Genomic DNA, 15442 nt, shown 5'->3' with positions numbered 1-15442 from the left:
CACACTGTTGCCTTGGCTCATCTTCTGCTGCTGGTTACATCGTCTTCTGATAGACTTGTGTATCATGAAACCGCTTGACAATACAAGCAGGAAGCTGTGAATCTGATATCGACCCCCCACTCAGCATCTGTAAGGTGTTTGTTTTGGTTGGTTGGCTGAGGCGGAGCAGAGGTCTAATTCACTAATCTTTCACCCCTGGAGGACACAGTTGAAATGAGTTTGCAGGTTTCAGTAAGGGCCCCATTGGACACATCAGAAAAATATACTTTTTAAAAGAAGAAAAAATAAAGATATGTCTCTGACAATCCGCTGTTGCATTTAATGATCAGTGACTTAAAAACCTACATTTTTAAAAGTTTATTAAAAAAGTAGTGTTGTCTTAGAAGCTAATATTACAGCATTACTTAGTTGGAATTTGTAGTGTCAACGGTGAGCTCTTAATTTGCTAGTCCAGCCTAATTGAATGCCAGATTTATTGAGTGAGTTTGTTCTCCTGACATCTCTTACTGTATGTTCTAGTTTATCTTCTCATGTGCTTAGTTCTGTACTGAGGCTCTTGCACTGACTGTGTTCCTCATATTTGTTCTTGCAGTTGGCAGCAGTCCAAAACCTCCTTTACCAGAACATAAACCGGCCACCCCAAACTCCTGGATAGCTCAGAGTGCCGGCCGCAGAGATGCTTCGGGGATAAATCGAGGAAGTCCAACCTGCAGGATTGCATGCCAGACATCCAGCCCCAAGCCTCTAGGTTGGTATTGTCATCCAGTCTGAATGTGTGAAGAACTGTATGCAGGGTGCAGTCTTCACTGTTGAAAATAATACATCCACGACACTCTTGCAAGTAAAATAAAAGCCTCCTTTTGTTTGTAGGTGTTGATCAGCACAGACAAGACGATCTCAATGCATCTTTGCTAATAGGACAACTCTGCAAAAATGACAGTCAGAGAGAATACCCATAACGAAAACAATATGTACTCCGCAGCATGACAGAGTATTGACCCGCTCACTAGCTCTCCTCAATCATTACCCACAACCAGACAAAATAATCTGATTACCCACAAAAATAATCTATCCGCTACTTGGGTAGAGATATGCAAATGAGCTTAATATCAATTATGAACAGTTAAAGAGGTAGGCTATGTATTAAACAGATTCATTCAAAGGGAATTAACCTGAACACCTTAAAAGATCAACTCATTACAAGTATGAAATATCTCACTTGTAGTATCTAAACAACATTCTTCTTGGTGTTTCAATCCTTTTCTGGTCCAGTCATTGCAGTACAGGGGCTTCCCATTTTTATAACACTGTAGTCAACAGCCATAGTTACAAGACCGTGCTGTTTGTGTGCTGCCTTATAATGAGGATGAGAGTGCTACTGGAATGGCATTATGAGGCAAGTGGGAGCCAAACAATGTTGCCTTATAACCAATTATGCAATATAAAAGTGGCTGCCTTATAAAGGGGAGCATTGTATCTGTTACACCAAGAGGGACACCATAAACCTTCCTCTGGGGTCAGGGTGTTGCAGGGGGTCAGGTTAATGGTTAAACTGTGTTGAGGACTCAGGGTGCACTAAACTTCACCAGAATGTAGAGACATGGACAGAAAAAATCTAAACAGGAAGAATATAGTTAAGATCACAACAACCACAGCAAACAGACTTACACATGCCTCAGAGCGCTGTACACATTGAATACAGAACTACATCAACACAATTAAGAGAAGCAGGTCTAGGGAATTGCAAAGGTCAAGCTATATACATAGTTTTTCAAGTTTGTTTTGAAGGATTGAACAGAATCCGCACTCCACCAAGATCTTGTGACTTCAGGGCACACTAGGGACATGTGGAACAGTAATATTTCATGCCTTATATCAAATTGCTATTTAAATGCCAACATTGATAAATCTGGCACTGATTAAGCAACACCGACACCCACGTGGGCGTTATGCCAAATTATTTTTCTGTGCTAGGTCTGTTTATGTCGAAAGGTTTTTTTAAAAAGCGTAGGCATATAATGTTTAATAAAAATATATATATAGTTAAAACATGAAGTATACACACAAGAGGAATGCGCCTGTCTATTTTGATTTATATATTTGATTTATTTTATTAATATGAAGGCCTGTCTGTAATAGAATGAATAATGTTTTTTTTTGTGGATAGAACAAAATAAAACTTAATTTGTGAAAATAAAATAATTTGATCAGGCTCAACCTGTACGCATTACTGAAACAAAGTAATATACTTGTAATACACCTGCTTCATTATTTAAATTAGTAAACTACATACAGTTGTTCTCCATACAGGCACACCTCCAGGCCATATACTGTGCATACATTAGCAACAAGCCACACAAATAAGAAAATACTTACAGAATGAGCAGACTTCAGAGGAGTTCACTCCTTTCTGCAACTCGGTCTATTACTCCATCAAAATCAAGGCTCATAAGAACGTCTTTTTCTGTTGCCATCAGTATGAAAGACTCCCAAATGCTCCTGGGAAACACTGCTCCTCAGGCGGTTCTTGATGACCTTCAAGGTGGAAAAGTTTCTCTCACAGGCAACTTGCGTGAAAGATAGTTTGTAGGAATTTGTAGGCCAGGCCAATCACATTTATAGGCATCAGTTAAAAGATTGTATCGCCATTTGATAGCAACGAATAGCACAGTTCTACATGCCAAGCACTGCTCCATTTCCATGCCACCACATTCCTTACTCTTCTGGTCTTCCGCAGGTGTTTTTCTTGTCACCCTGACTGTGTATTCTTCTAGTGCTGATGTCTTCAGCTTGTCCCAGTGCGAAGCTATACTCGTTAATTCACACCGCAAATTTTCAACTGTGGCTCTTTCATTAAATTTGAGCAAGCGTTTGCTTAATTCTTCTAGCGGCAGTGTCTGAGGTCCCATGATCTCTTATGTCGGAGAAGTTCCTAGGGTCCAGACAAGCAAGGTCTGCATAGAGTGTCCCGCTGACGAGAAAACAGCGATACATGCTCTTGTGATTGTGTTGAGGATTACCTTGTGGATCCTATAGGTTGTAATAGCGGACTCGCTTGCCATGTTTTTCTTTTTTCGTAACCTTTTTCAGGCAGAGCGTGCCTGTACTTCAAGTTCACAATCTTCCACTTCTTGCAGCTTGTCATTTTCCCACTCTACAAAATGATCTGCAGTTTTCTTAACAACATCAAAATCTCTTTCAAACTTTTTGAGCTCCTCCTGTGTTCCAGACACCATGTGATGAGCTTTTACGTATCCATTCCACTAGTTTGGAGATATTTTGACAACAATGAAGTCAATTCAAATATGCTCAGGAAAATTTATATAAGAACTGTCCTCGTATTTAAGCAGCGATTCTGTATATGCTTTCGCCTTTATGCGCACGTCAGGTTTTGATCTTGGTTTCTCTGGAATCCTTGTCAATGTGAAATAAGGTCAACGTATAGAGTCTGGATTTGAAAATGATCCATATACTTTTTTCGGTGCTGCATCTTTAGACCACCAGCGAGTTTCACCGATCATATCGAGTCTTCGATGGTGAGTGTCCTGACTGACATTTTCCTGTGTACTCATCCGTTGATATGACTCCCAAATAAACACTGCAACGTCATTCACCAAACCAAATAGTGATGCACTTGCAATCACAACCTTTGTAGTATCTGACAGTACTAAATTTAGTACATGTGAATAGTACGATACATGAATTTGGTCTGGGGACTCTGTTGATAGCCACGCAGAGAAGACTTTATATTCCCCTTGCATATTTGCTGCACCATCTCATTTAACTCTTAATGAAAAAAACACCCAAATTAACGGTTCAATTACTTTTTAATTTTTAATTTCTAGGTGCCAGCAGGGAAACAGTACATTAAAGCATCAGAATATGTCACCTACTATATTACAAATGCAAATGGGTGAAGAAAATATGTACAGAGTGCAGTACAGTACTTTCAGTATTGAACGACAGTCATTGCAGTTTATGGTAGCTGGGAAAGGGTCAATTACCTTGAACTTTATTTCAATCTGCTTTATTGTCCTCGTTTGTTTAATTTGGCCGCCAGCAAAATTAGTGCAAGCCAGAAACGTGTAGTTCATTATAGGTTTGAGTTAGGACTTTGGAGTTTACACTAGTGGAGTTCCCGTAGTTAAACCAGGCACAGACCATAATAACAGTGAGTAAGTTAGAGAATCGGAGAGCGATGGAGAATCCGTCATTAAGCAGTACATACCTTATTGTTCCTGTTTCTTGTACTCCTCCAGATAGAGAAAGAAAGATATATAAATAAATGGTGGTTCATTTTGAAGCCGGACCCTCGTTGATCATTTCAACATGTACTATACTGGTAATATTATATTATTGCATAGCCTTTCTAATGTGTCTCCATCTTCTGACACATCTCAGATGCCACAGTTTCTCTTTCCTTCAGTAAGGAGGCTGTGTGGTCCAGTGGTTAAAGAAAAGGGCTTGTAACTAAGAGGTCCCCGGTTCAAATCCCACCTCAGCCACTGACTCATTGTGTGACCCTGAGCAAGTCACTTAACCTCCTTGTGCTCCTTCTTTCGGGTGAGACGCAATTGTAAGTGACTCTGCAGCTGATGCATAGTTCACACACCCTAGTCTCTGTAAGTTGCCTTGGATAAAGGCATCTGCTAAATGAACAAATAATAATAAATAATAATAAACAAAATTACTTTTCTTTTAAAGCTGTATTAACAAATGTTCATGAAGTTTGCTGTGCAGCCATTTTAATATACCCGGTACTGTACCGAGAGTAATATCTGTAGTGGGCAGTGTTGTGCAAATGTGGAAGCATTTGAGATATTGTTTTTACAGGAGAGCACTTATTGTTCCCTTTGATAAAACCATTCATTTTATACCAGACATGCCAAATGTGTCTTTCAGAAAGGACAGTCTGTATTTCACAGCTTTTTTACCCCTCAATACATGCACTGGTGGGACTGCCCTTAGGACTCTGGCCTCCTGTCATTTTGTACATTTTCTTATGATCCTATGTTTCACAGAAACTCTACTCTGTATGTGGCAGAGCCATATATAGAGAGAGTTTGGCCAACCTTTGATCTTTTTGGCCGAACTCTCTCTATATACGGCTCTGGTATGTGTATATCTCTACCACCACCTTGTGTTAAATATTGGTAGTGCACAAATAATCAATAAGGACATTTTGAAGTAGTTTTGTAAAAGGATTGTTTAAGTAAGGGGTGGTTTCAAAATTATACTTCCTTATCCTATGAGCACGAGCAGTAGTGTCACTGGCCCCCTTTTCTTTTCTTTTGGTACTTTTTCTTGGTTTTTTATGCTTCAGTTTGGAATATGCTGGCATTTAAAGGACTTACTCCAATGGCATACATTCAGACCAGGCAATCCACTGTAAAGCAAATGAATGTAAAAAACAAAAGTGGTAATGTGAATAAAGTTAACAAGCAGTGAGAAAATTGATTTTAAACATTTTAAAACATGGATTAGCACCTTAGCATACAAAGTAATAAATATATACCAAATCATTCTATTTTAGTGTAAATGTAATCTTGCAGTAATTTCGAATGTGTTTCTAGACATTTAAGCTGTGTCTTTACAGCATGTAGTCCACCAGTCGCTATTTACTATCTATGCTTACGATTGTAAGTCGCCCTGGATAAGGGTCTGCTAAGAAATAAATAATAATAATAATAATAATACTATCATCCGTTTTCTAATACCAGCAGGAAGTCCTGAATCTTTTTCATGCTCCACTGACAGATCGTGTCTGCTCGCTTCCTCTCTGTTCTTAGACTTACTTAACAGCAAAGACTACGAAACAGGGAGATAATGGCAAAGAGCCCCCTTCATTGTAGAAAACTGACCTTGTGCCTTCTCAAGTTTGAGATCATTTAACTATTAGGAAAACATATATGGTGGCTGACTTTCCACTTTTAATTGAGTCGGTTCTTGAGACTTGTGTGTGTCTGTGTGTGTGTGTGTGTGTATATATCTATCTATCTATCTATCTATCTATCTATCTATCTATCTATCTATCTATCTATCTATCTATATATATATATATATATATATATATATATATATATATATATATATATACAGAGATGCAGAAAAGAAATGCAAACACTCTGATGGAGTTAATCAAATATTGTAAACATAGAGATCAAACAAAATCACAGAAAATGTGAACAAAAATACAGATCAAAGAATCATGATAAGTTTTCAGTATGAAACGTGACACACTGTCAAAATGAAAACATTGCGGGGGCTCCTGAGTGGCGCATCCAGTAAAAGCACTCGCTAGAGTGCAGGACGCGCTCTATAGCCTGGACGTCGCGAGTTCGAGTCCAGGATATTCCACAGCCGACCGTGGACGGGAGCTTCCAGGGGGCTGTGCTCAATTGGCCGAGCAGGCAGCTTGTTTCCTTATGGCCGCCGTTATCTGATGCCAGGGACTATGCATGAGATACGCCCTTTTTTTTTCCGGCTTGTCTCGGCTCCTGTCGCTCCCACTCGGCCATTGAATGGTTTTCTCGGCTTTTTCCAGAGAAAAAACGACTAGAAACCCGTTTTTTGTGACTTTTTGGTGATGTGGGACAGGGTCCGACATTGGACAGCAAAGGGTTAACACAGTCCTGGCAGCATTGATGCATAGACCTGATCAGCCTCTGGATAGACTGCTGTGGGATGTTCCGCCATCTGCAGCCAGTTGGCGAAGGTTTGCCAGTCGCAGTTGTCTCCTGTGGATGACATTGGCGATTTGGCGATCCAACACCCCACTGGTTGGCTTCAACAACGCAACAGTCAACATAACGCTTACCACGACTTTCAAACTCGGAGAAATCTTTGCTTCTACCTCTTATACTGCCAACTGACTAGCAGCTAACTGCTCTTGGCCTCATATACTGTACAGTGAGTCTCGTGACACGTCTCCTGGTTGGCACAACCGTGCCTTGTGAGGTCTGTTTACTAAATAGTTTACAAACAAAAAATTACGATAAAGACCAACATCCTGAATTTAAATAAATATTTACAAAATGTAGTCATCTGAGGTCTTATTAAAATAGTTGTATTTCCTTTCATTGAAAAAAAAAAAAAAAAAAAAAGTTTTTCAGCATTAACACATACATTTGTGTAGGCGTTGCTGCTTGCAGAATGGTATCACATGCACGTATCTTCGTAGGAGAAAAAGGAAGGACCAGAATAATTATCAAACCACACTTATTTACACCTATGACAGTGTCAGTTGTCACAAGGTTCTGTGGATTTTCATTAGCTGCACTAAATCATTTTCTAGGAAGTGAAGATGCTTTGATCAATGGCATGTATTGTTGTTAACTTCTGCACTCACAATAAATTAGAGGTTTAAATAGAGCATAACCAACGAATCCTGTATCTTTCACAAGATGCTCTCTATTTTGCATACGCAGTTTTATCATTCATATTCTAGTGTCAGAAAGACATTTCGGTCATACTGTTAATGAATAACTGGACTCAGTTGGGCTTCGCAAGGGTTCTGTGTTAATCATGCTGACCACTTGTTCACAATAGGTTCTCTCCTGTGCCCATTATACAGAGAAGGTGGTATAGAGAAGGACAACCAGCCTAATCCAGTCTTACTAGAAAACAGCCAGCTAAGGGCAATTCAATTGAATTTACCAAATCCTAAAAGGTAAAGTTAACCCCAGTTTGAACCCGGATTGATTTATTGAAGAAGACAGCAGTGATGATTCATTTACACCGTTTTATAAGAGAACTTAAAAGCAGAAGCAGTAAACAGATGGTTTATATTGTAAACACTTCCTGTGTAAATACTTCCCATGTGCCTTTTGAAGTTTCATTTTTAATGGAGGGGAGGGGGGGGCTTTCATTGTCATAAGCTGTGAACCGCACTGTACTTTTAAAGATTTGTTTTTTGTGTTCAATACACACCAGACCAGAATGAGAAACAAAGGCCACACCCAGTCATTCTTTGTTGGCAGTAAATGAAATAATATTTTAATTCAGCATATGTGGTTAGCAAGGGGTCTGGGTGGGATAAGACAGCCTGTTTGCTCTGAATTTTGTTCATTTCTCCCAGTTCTTGTTAGGGCAGTGTAAACAGAAGGCTCCAAACCCTGCCTATAGTGGGCACTGCATCACAGGGAGAGATGGGAAGGTTCCCAGTGGATGCATATGGATCCCCAAGCAAGCGTCTAACTGTTGTACAAAAATGTCAGACCAGTTTGCAGGGATAAATACTGTGATAAATATTTAGGTTTTTTTGACAGTCAGCTATTACATTTCCATGTTGTCTCTGCTTTTAATTAGCACTTTTTCAAACGGCACTGACCTTCAGTAATTTTCCAAATTCTTAAACTTTAGGATTGTCCGTGCTGTGAAAGCACAGCAGAACATATCGCTTGTGCTTCCTTGTGCCATCTTGTGTGTTTTATTAATTGTCAGTTTTATTGAGGTTCTTTTTTGTTGTAATTTAGTTTTTTGTTGGTAAATATTTGTTGTAACACTACATAATAAGGCTACAAGTTTGAAATTAATTTCAGTAGTTTCCACAGTTTTTACATTTGTATTGGTATCGCTTAGAGATTTTCACGGTTGTAGTGTTTCCTTAAATTTAAATAGTTTTCTTCCCCCTCATTCAATCAAAATAATTTCAAATCTGGACATCATTATGATCTGCTGGTTTTGCCGTAGCTGTTCTTATGCGAAGTCGGTTTGTGTTTTATTTTTTACAGGTGGCACGTACAGTTGTCTTATCTTACAGGGGTCGCACATCAGCTCTTTACTAATAAGGCTGTGAACTCCTGCAGTCAACACACTTGTAAAGGGTTTGCGTTTGTTTTGTTTTTTGTTTTCCGGCAGTGCCTCCAAAGCCCTCTGCCCTCCAGAGTCCGGGGACGGGACTGACGAACCAGAGCAGCGGCAGCAAAGCTCCCCAAAGCGAGAGAGGCAGGATGGAGGAGACGCCGCCGGCACCACAGGGGGGCCCCAGGGGCAAGGTGTCCCATCTCATCAGTCACTTTGAAGGAAGCAGGTACTGTGCAAGAGCCAGCTGCTCTACACCAGTGTCTGTCAACCAAGGGATAGGGTCTTCCTAAAACCTGTCTGACCACACCAACCTGTATTCATTTATTTATTCATTCAAAATACGTAACCTGGAGAAGACCCACTGAGAAATCATCTTGGTGTCCAAGGGAGATCTCCGGCTGAAAGGTTCATTCATGCATTTCATTACATATATAACATTGCTTATCCAACAATAGAGTACCCACCACAATCTGCTGGTTTTAGAAGACGGTATACTAAGTTACTGTGAAGGCCGGATGCATTTGTAATGCCGTTGGAAGGCCATACCGAGCGAAGACTACCCTGTGTCTGAAAGCAAGAGAACCCATATAGTTCTTAACATTATGGGGCTGTTTTTTTAATTTCAGTGCAAAGTTACCAAAAAACATATACTAAATCTGAACATAGAGTAAATGTCCAAAAAGGGAAATTAAAGTGCGTACTGCAAGTTGTTTCTTATTGCATTAGTAATCAAAGTGTCAACTGATGGGTTATTTTATTCAATGAACTCCCAGGGACTGCCACTGAGGCTCTCACAGTCCAGTCAATGAGAAACTCTGGACCTCCTTGGGCTTTCTGCCCTTCTCTTCAGTGATTACACTGCACAGTACAGTGGCAGTGTCTTTATTGCTATAGCAACGGATCAGCAGCGTCTGCTGCACATGACAAAGGTGTCCGGGCCAGTGCTGTCTTTTGGTTTTAGACTTGACACACTGTGTAGAGTGACGAAATAATCAATAGGGAAGCAACGTGGCTAACAAGGGCAACACTCCATCAGCTGACACTGGCTCCTGCTTTTCTGTCACATTGGTTAAAAAATGTAATAAGGCTGAGCTGCTTACTGCAGCCTACTAGGGTTCGAGGTTTGATTATTATTAGTAGTCATAGTAGTCTTTGTACTTTGCAATTCTAATATTAGTAATGCTTTTACTTTGCTTTGTCAGTCTGACAATATTTAAGTAACTCAACTCTCAACACTGCAGACCTGTAAAAAGAGCAAGGAAAAATAACTCCATTCAACACAGCGGAGCAGTAAACTGGAACCACTAGTCCATTAGTTAAAGTAGGGTTGTCTCTCTGCAATGCTGAATCGGTTAACTTAAAGACAGTGACGCCTTTTACAGCATTGATGGAGTGTAGAAGCCATGTGACTGCTATTGTAACTTACAGCTTCCTTTTGCAAATTTCATTTCCATGTAACACCTGATAAACAGACTTGTGCATTACTGACACACACGTGTTAGAAGCTGTTGGGGGATGATTTAGCAGCTTGGTATGTATTTAAAGAAACGGATTGAGCAGCAGGTTTTGCTGTTAATGGGAGCCTTTGTGAAACAGGATTAACAGGATGTATAATGTCAATGAAAGTAAATGGTGACGAGATTTCACTTGTCATACAATTAAGACTTACATTGTAACCGCTTCAAACAGACCGAAAACAAAAGGGTTTCATCCACAATGTGTGTGTTTAAAGCTGAAGCTGAACATTGTATCTGTTAGATATAGGGCAGACACACCCCTGGGACTGTAGCGGTGCTTCTTTGTGCCTGGAGTCTATGTGGTAAAGCTTCCTTGCTTCGCTCTGTTTACAAGCTCAGTTGTATTTCAGCACTGAAGAGGAAGTTGCTGACTTCAGGTTACACGGCAGTTTTTCACTCTGATTTCTCTCCTTCTTTCTCATTTCAAGCCCTTGCGAAGCGAGAAAAGATGGTACTCCAGCTGCGAACACTCCCAAAAGTCTCGTGAAGCAACACAGCGCCACCTCCAAATCTTGGCTCTCATCGCACTACCCCAGACAGAAGTCAGATCCTGTGAGGTGTAACCACAGCACAGATGCAGCCTCGGAGCCCCAGGATTCACAGAAACACACAACCAATGGAGTGGTAGCGCAGATGGAGGTGACAGATAAAGAGGAGATGCCCCCGTCCTCATTCGAGAGACCAGCTCAGCAAGACAGCACCACGGCGGACAGCGCTTTAGTGAACGGAGACAGAGGGGACTTATCAACACAAACTACAAACGCCTGCAAAGGACAGGCTAAAAATAGCATCAGCAGGACTCCAGACAGCCAGGCTATAGCCCCTCTGGATACAGAACCGGGAGTGTGTGTGGATGGGACCAGCACAGATGGTTCAGAACCAGAGCTGGAGAAAACGGAGGAACCTGAAAATGAGCAAAATAATAAGAAAGTGGATACCATGGAAATCAAGGTAACATATTCTTACTGTCCTAGCAAAAAGGACAGTGGAATGGGCTGATCATTTTTTATTAGTGCATCCAGGTCAAATTATTTTCCTGTAGGGCTATCCGATGGTTCATAGTCTTTGATAAAAGCAAGTACAGTCAATATTGATGCAGAAAACTACTCAAACTGTGCCTTAGTGTAGTTGGTACTATTTAGTCAAACTTTTTGTATATATATTACACACGTCTAATCAGAAGAATTGTTGTGTCTATTATCTTACATCCCTGTATGAGATGAAAGTCAAAAGCTTAACTTTTAGGAAGTACTGGTATTGCCTGCAGGGCAGAATTGAAAGTCAGAAGTGAGCACAAGTTCTGCTCCATGCACTGTAACTCTGCTTAGTCTTTTACAGAGACTGCAATGGCAATACTGCATGTGAAGTGGTACAGATTTAAGCTGGTGAACAATAAAACAATTGCATGCATCTGTATTTTGCCTAAAAACTTGTCCGAGCTAATTCTGTTGGGCTCTTTTCATTGATGAACAATGGCACTAGACAGAAATGTTTGACTTGGTGGTTTGACCTCAATTTCATAAATGCGCAATTTAATAAATAAAAGCTTAACACTTATAGAAGCTAAGTCGGGTAGACTAATGTTTTGGGGGGTGTTCTAGTTGCTTATAAGTTTTACTTTAGAATTCCGATTGAGCGTTTTGAAGTTATGGATTCATAAAAGCATAAACTACCAATCTCTGTATTACTATGGAAGGATTCTCGTTTCTTTGTAAGAAATGTCAGAACACTACCCTACCCTCAACTAAAGAGGCCTGCAGTGCTTACTGGTAATATGTACTTGTCCAGTAATAGCTATGAAGATGGCTGTTACTGCAGTGTGGTACCTATTTTTAGCTGTAATTTTATCCAATCTATCATGCGTCATCTGTCATCTCTCAAAGGCCGTAGTGTACCATATTTTGTTTTGCCGGACGAGTTGTTTTTCTTCACCATGGGAAAGCAGCACATTGCCCCTTAATTATTATTACTGTAGGTACTTTCTGTGCTGAATGGCATGTCATTGATTTAGAAATTATTGTTTGGCTTTGCTGTGCCTACAGTAAGGATGTGTTGAAATACTGTATGTGTAGCTTATTCTATTGACTTATTTTATTTCAAATTATTAAAGAAAAATGTTTTTAAATGTCACGTATAAGTTAACCCGGGTCCCAGACACCCACCTCAGGATGTGGGATGACGCGCTTTGACCCGGGTTGAGCGAGACAAAATGCTTGATGGCCATTCGTGAGCCGACACAAAAAAAAAACAGCCACGCCTGCATGAAGGTTTCACTGCCACAAGGAATGTTTCTGTTTGTTCTGTTTAGCCATATTTGTGTTGCTTGAGACACACCATGAGCCAGATTGCAGCAGGGATGAAGAAACATTTTCTCTAATCAACATCTGGGCAAACAGTTCAATCCAGAGAAGCTTGGATGGAAGCGTCTGTAACAAGCTGCTTCCGGGGCACTGATACTCGCATATTTTACTTGCGTCTGTCAACCCTGCTTTATCAAAAGCAGTGTGAAATTGCGTACCCGACCTGCATGACACCGGGTAGGTTCTGACCCGGGTAGATCATGCCAGTGTGAAAGGGATGTTTTATACTGTCAGCAGGAGTGTGCAATTCGTATCGCCGATGCCCGGCACAAGTTTCTGAAAACTGAATTGCAGAAGTCTAGCTCCTACATACAAATATTTAAAAAAGTGTTTACGTCCCACCCCTATCACTTCTGATTGGCTAGCTGTGGGAAAAGCTGATCCTCTGTTGGTTACAAAGAAACACATAAATGACTGCCAAGAGAGCCTCTGGCATTGACTAATCTTTTAAATTTAAGGTATTATTTATGTTTTTTGTAAATTAGCAAATGTGATGCTGTTTTCTTAATGCATGAACCTGACATTTAAATGGAGCAATCTAGTGAAGTTACAACAACAAAAAGGTATTAGAGATTAGAAGATATCGTATAGTGTAATATTTAAAGTTATTTCTGAGTCTACTTCTGTGGTCAAGCATGTACAGTACTTGTTGGGATGTTTTAAAAAGTGAAGTTTACTGTTTAGAAGCATTTCAAGACAAACTTTCCCTGGCAAAAAATGTAATGATTTTTTTTTCTTTCGATTTAGTGTTGCTAACCTAGTTTGCTATTTACCATATTTACATTTTTTTAAATGCTATATTAAAAATAAATAAATACTTTTTTTAACTAGATTTGAACAGAAGCGATATTAGTTATTTATTGGACATTCACAATCCATCGATTTTGTGAAATGAAAACATGAAGATTGTCAAATATGTTTATAATGATAGAAATGAAATGCTTATATATGAGACTATCTGTACAATATTTTGTTGTTATGTTAAAATAAAATACAGGGTATGAAACCAGGATCCCCCTGCTGCAGCAGTGTTCCATTAGCCATCATGGGACAAGATGTTAGATGAGGAAAAATAGCTGTAAAATGTTGTACACTGTTTAGAAAAAAAGAAAAAAAAAGAAAGTATATAATAGAAATAAAGAAAAGATGAAACATATTTTGTCTTTGCAGAATTTTATGGGAGTCTACTGTAAATAGTGTGTGCATTTTGGTAGAAAAACAGTACAAAATGCAGAGAAACTTGACAGGGTATACACAAGGCCTTTAAAAATCAGTCCCGTTTCTGTGCAGCTGGGCTAAATCTGGATCAAGCTGCAACACTTCACAGAGCACAACTGCTTGCAGGCTGTTAGATTAGGAAGTACAGGTTTTTTAAACTCTGCAAGGCAACTAAAATGTGGCCTGTTAATCTGAGATAACAAATAACTACTGAAGCAAATGAATGGCAGCATATACCCTAGTGCATGTTATTCAAGTAGAACAGCACTGGCCTCATTTGAAAGTATTGTGTAATATTAAAACAATAATATTGTGTCACGTTCTTAAAGATGCCTGAAGCTATTTATACTAGCAGGTGGTATTTCATGGCAACAGCAGCAGATTGAACAGTTTTATTTTATCAGTTGATTTGTAGTACTCATAGCTTTAGGATGCCTCCACTTACCACATTTTTTCCACTAGAGGCTTATTTTAGAAACTTGCTTTTGAAGTGTACGCATAGATCAGTTCTACTCTATAGCATCATGGTCATTTATTTTTAGTGCAACATTTGTTCAAATTTGTATTAGGCGGGGGAAAAAAACGCATAGCTTTTCACAGCTTTGTTTCTGAATGGCTGGTAAGGGGGTGTACGGTATAATTACTAGCATGCTTGTTTTGGTGTGCCACGATACTATATTATATAGAAATTCGATTTTTGTTCTTATAACAGATTTTTGAGTTGGCTATTTATAATTAACTTTTTAGTTGGATGGTAACCTGGTGTAAAAACAATGTCAAGTCTTCTGTTTATTTTATTTAACCAGGAGATTTAACCATTGAGACCGATGCCTCATTTACAAGGGGGTCCTTGGTGGAAAGGACAATTGCAAAGTACAAACAACACAATGAAAACAAATAGAATCAGCATCATACAGAGATCAAAGAGCAGAATAAATGAGACAGGTATCTATGTGTTAATGTGGACTGAAGGAGGTAGGAGATTCTGAGCAATTCCCCAAATACGATCTTTCAAACCAGCGAAAGAAAGATGATCAAATTCCATCTTTATACTCTGATGGAACTGTTTCCTCGTCATGCAAGTGTTGTATTTTATGTACAGTAGACATTTAATATTATTACACAATTACTGCACTTTCGTGGATCTCCAAAATATTAGTGGGAACAAATATTGTAGATATTAGGTGCCTTGTGACTGTAGTGCGATACTCCTTGAGAAGAATATTATTTGAGTTATTAAGTGAATCAGAAGCTGAGGTCTCTCTGTCAGACCGCTTGACTGTATATCACATATTTTTACTTTACCTAGAGAACTTCTTTTCTAATAGTGGTGACATTTGCTGAGTACCTTCTTAAACACGAGTTATTGAGTATTGCAGAATCTGGGGGTGTATGGAGGCTGTCTGTAAGTAACACTAACATTTTAACATATTCTAGAGAACTGCTTGTCCAATTGTAATGAAACCTGCCAACCTCTCTGTCTGTCTCTGTCTGTGTATCTTTGTCTCTCTGTCTGTCTATCTCAGTATGTCTGTCTCTGCG

At 39.5% G+C, this 15442-nt stretch overlaps 1 protein-coding gene across 1 annotated transcript in view; it reads left to right on the top strand.

Moving 5' to 3' along the window:
* The first annotated feature begins 596 nt into the window (after positions 1 to 596).
* LOC117415786 (FYVE, RhoGEF and PH domain-containing protein 4-like) overlaps positions 597 to 15442 on the top strand; it is a 38008-nt gene continuing 23162 nt past the window's right edge. The window contains exons 1-3 of the mRNA XM_034922072.2: positions 597 to 748; positions 8860 to 9031; positions 10751 to 11273. Of these exons, the coding sequence (XP_034777963.2) occupies positions 8952 to 9031; positions 10751 to 11273 (603 nt within the window). The 5' untranslated portion in view covers positions 597 to 748; positions 8860 to 8951. The remainder of the gene's footprint in view (positions 749 to 8859; positions 9032 to 10750; positions 11274 to 15442) is intronic.

Source organism: Acipenser ruthenus, unplaced genomic scaffold (assembly GCF_902713425.1).
Source record: "Acipenser ruthenus unplaced genomic scaffold, fAciRut3.2 maternal haplotype, whole genome shotgun sequence".
Classification (NCBI taxonomy): Eukaryota; Metazoa; Chordata; class Actinopteri; order Acipenseriformes; family Acipenseridae; genus Acipenser; species Acipenser ruthenus.
This window is presented reverse-complemented; position numbering and strand designations above follow the sequence as displayed.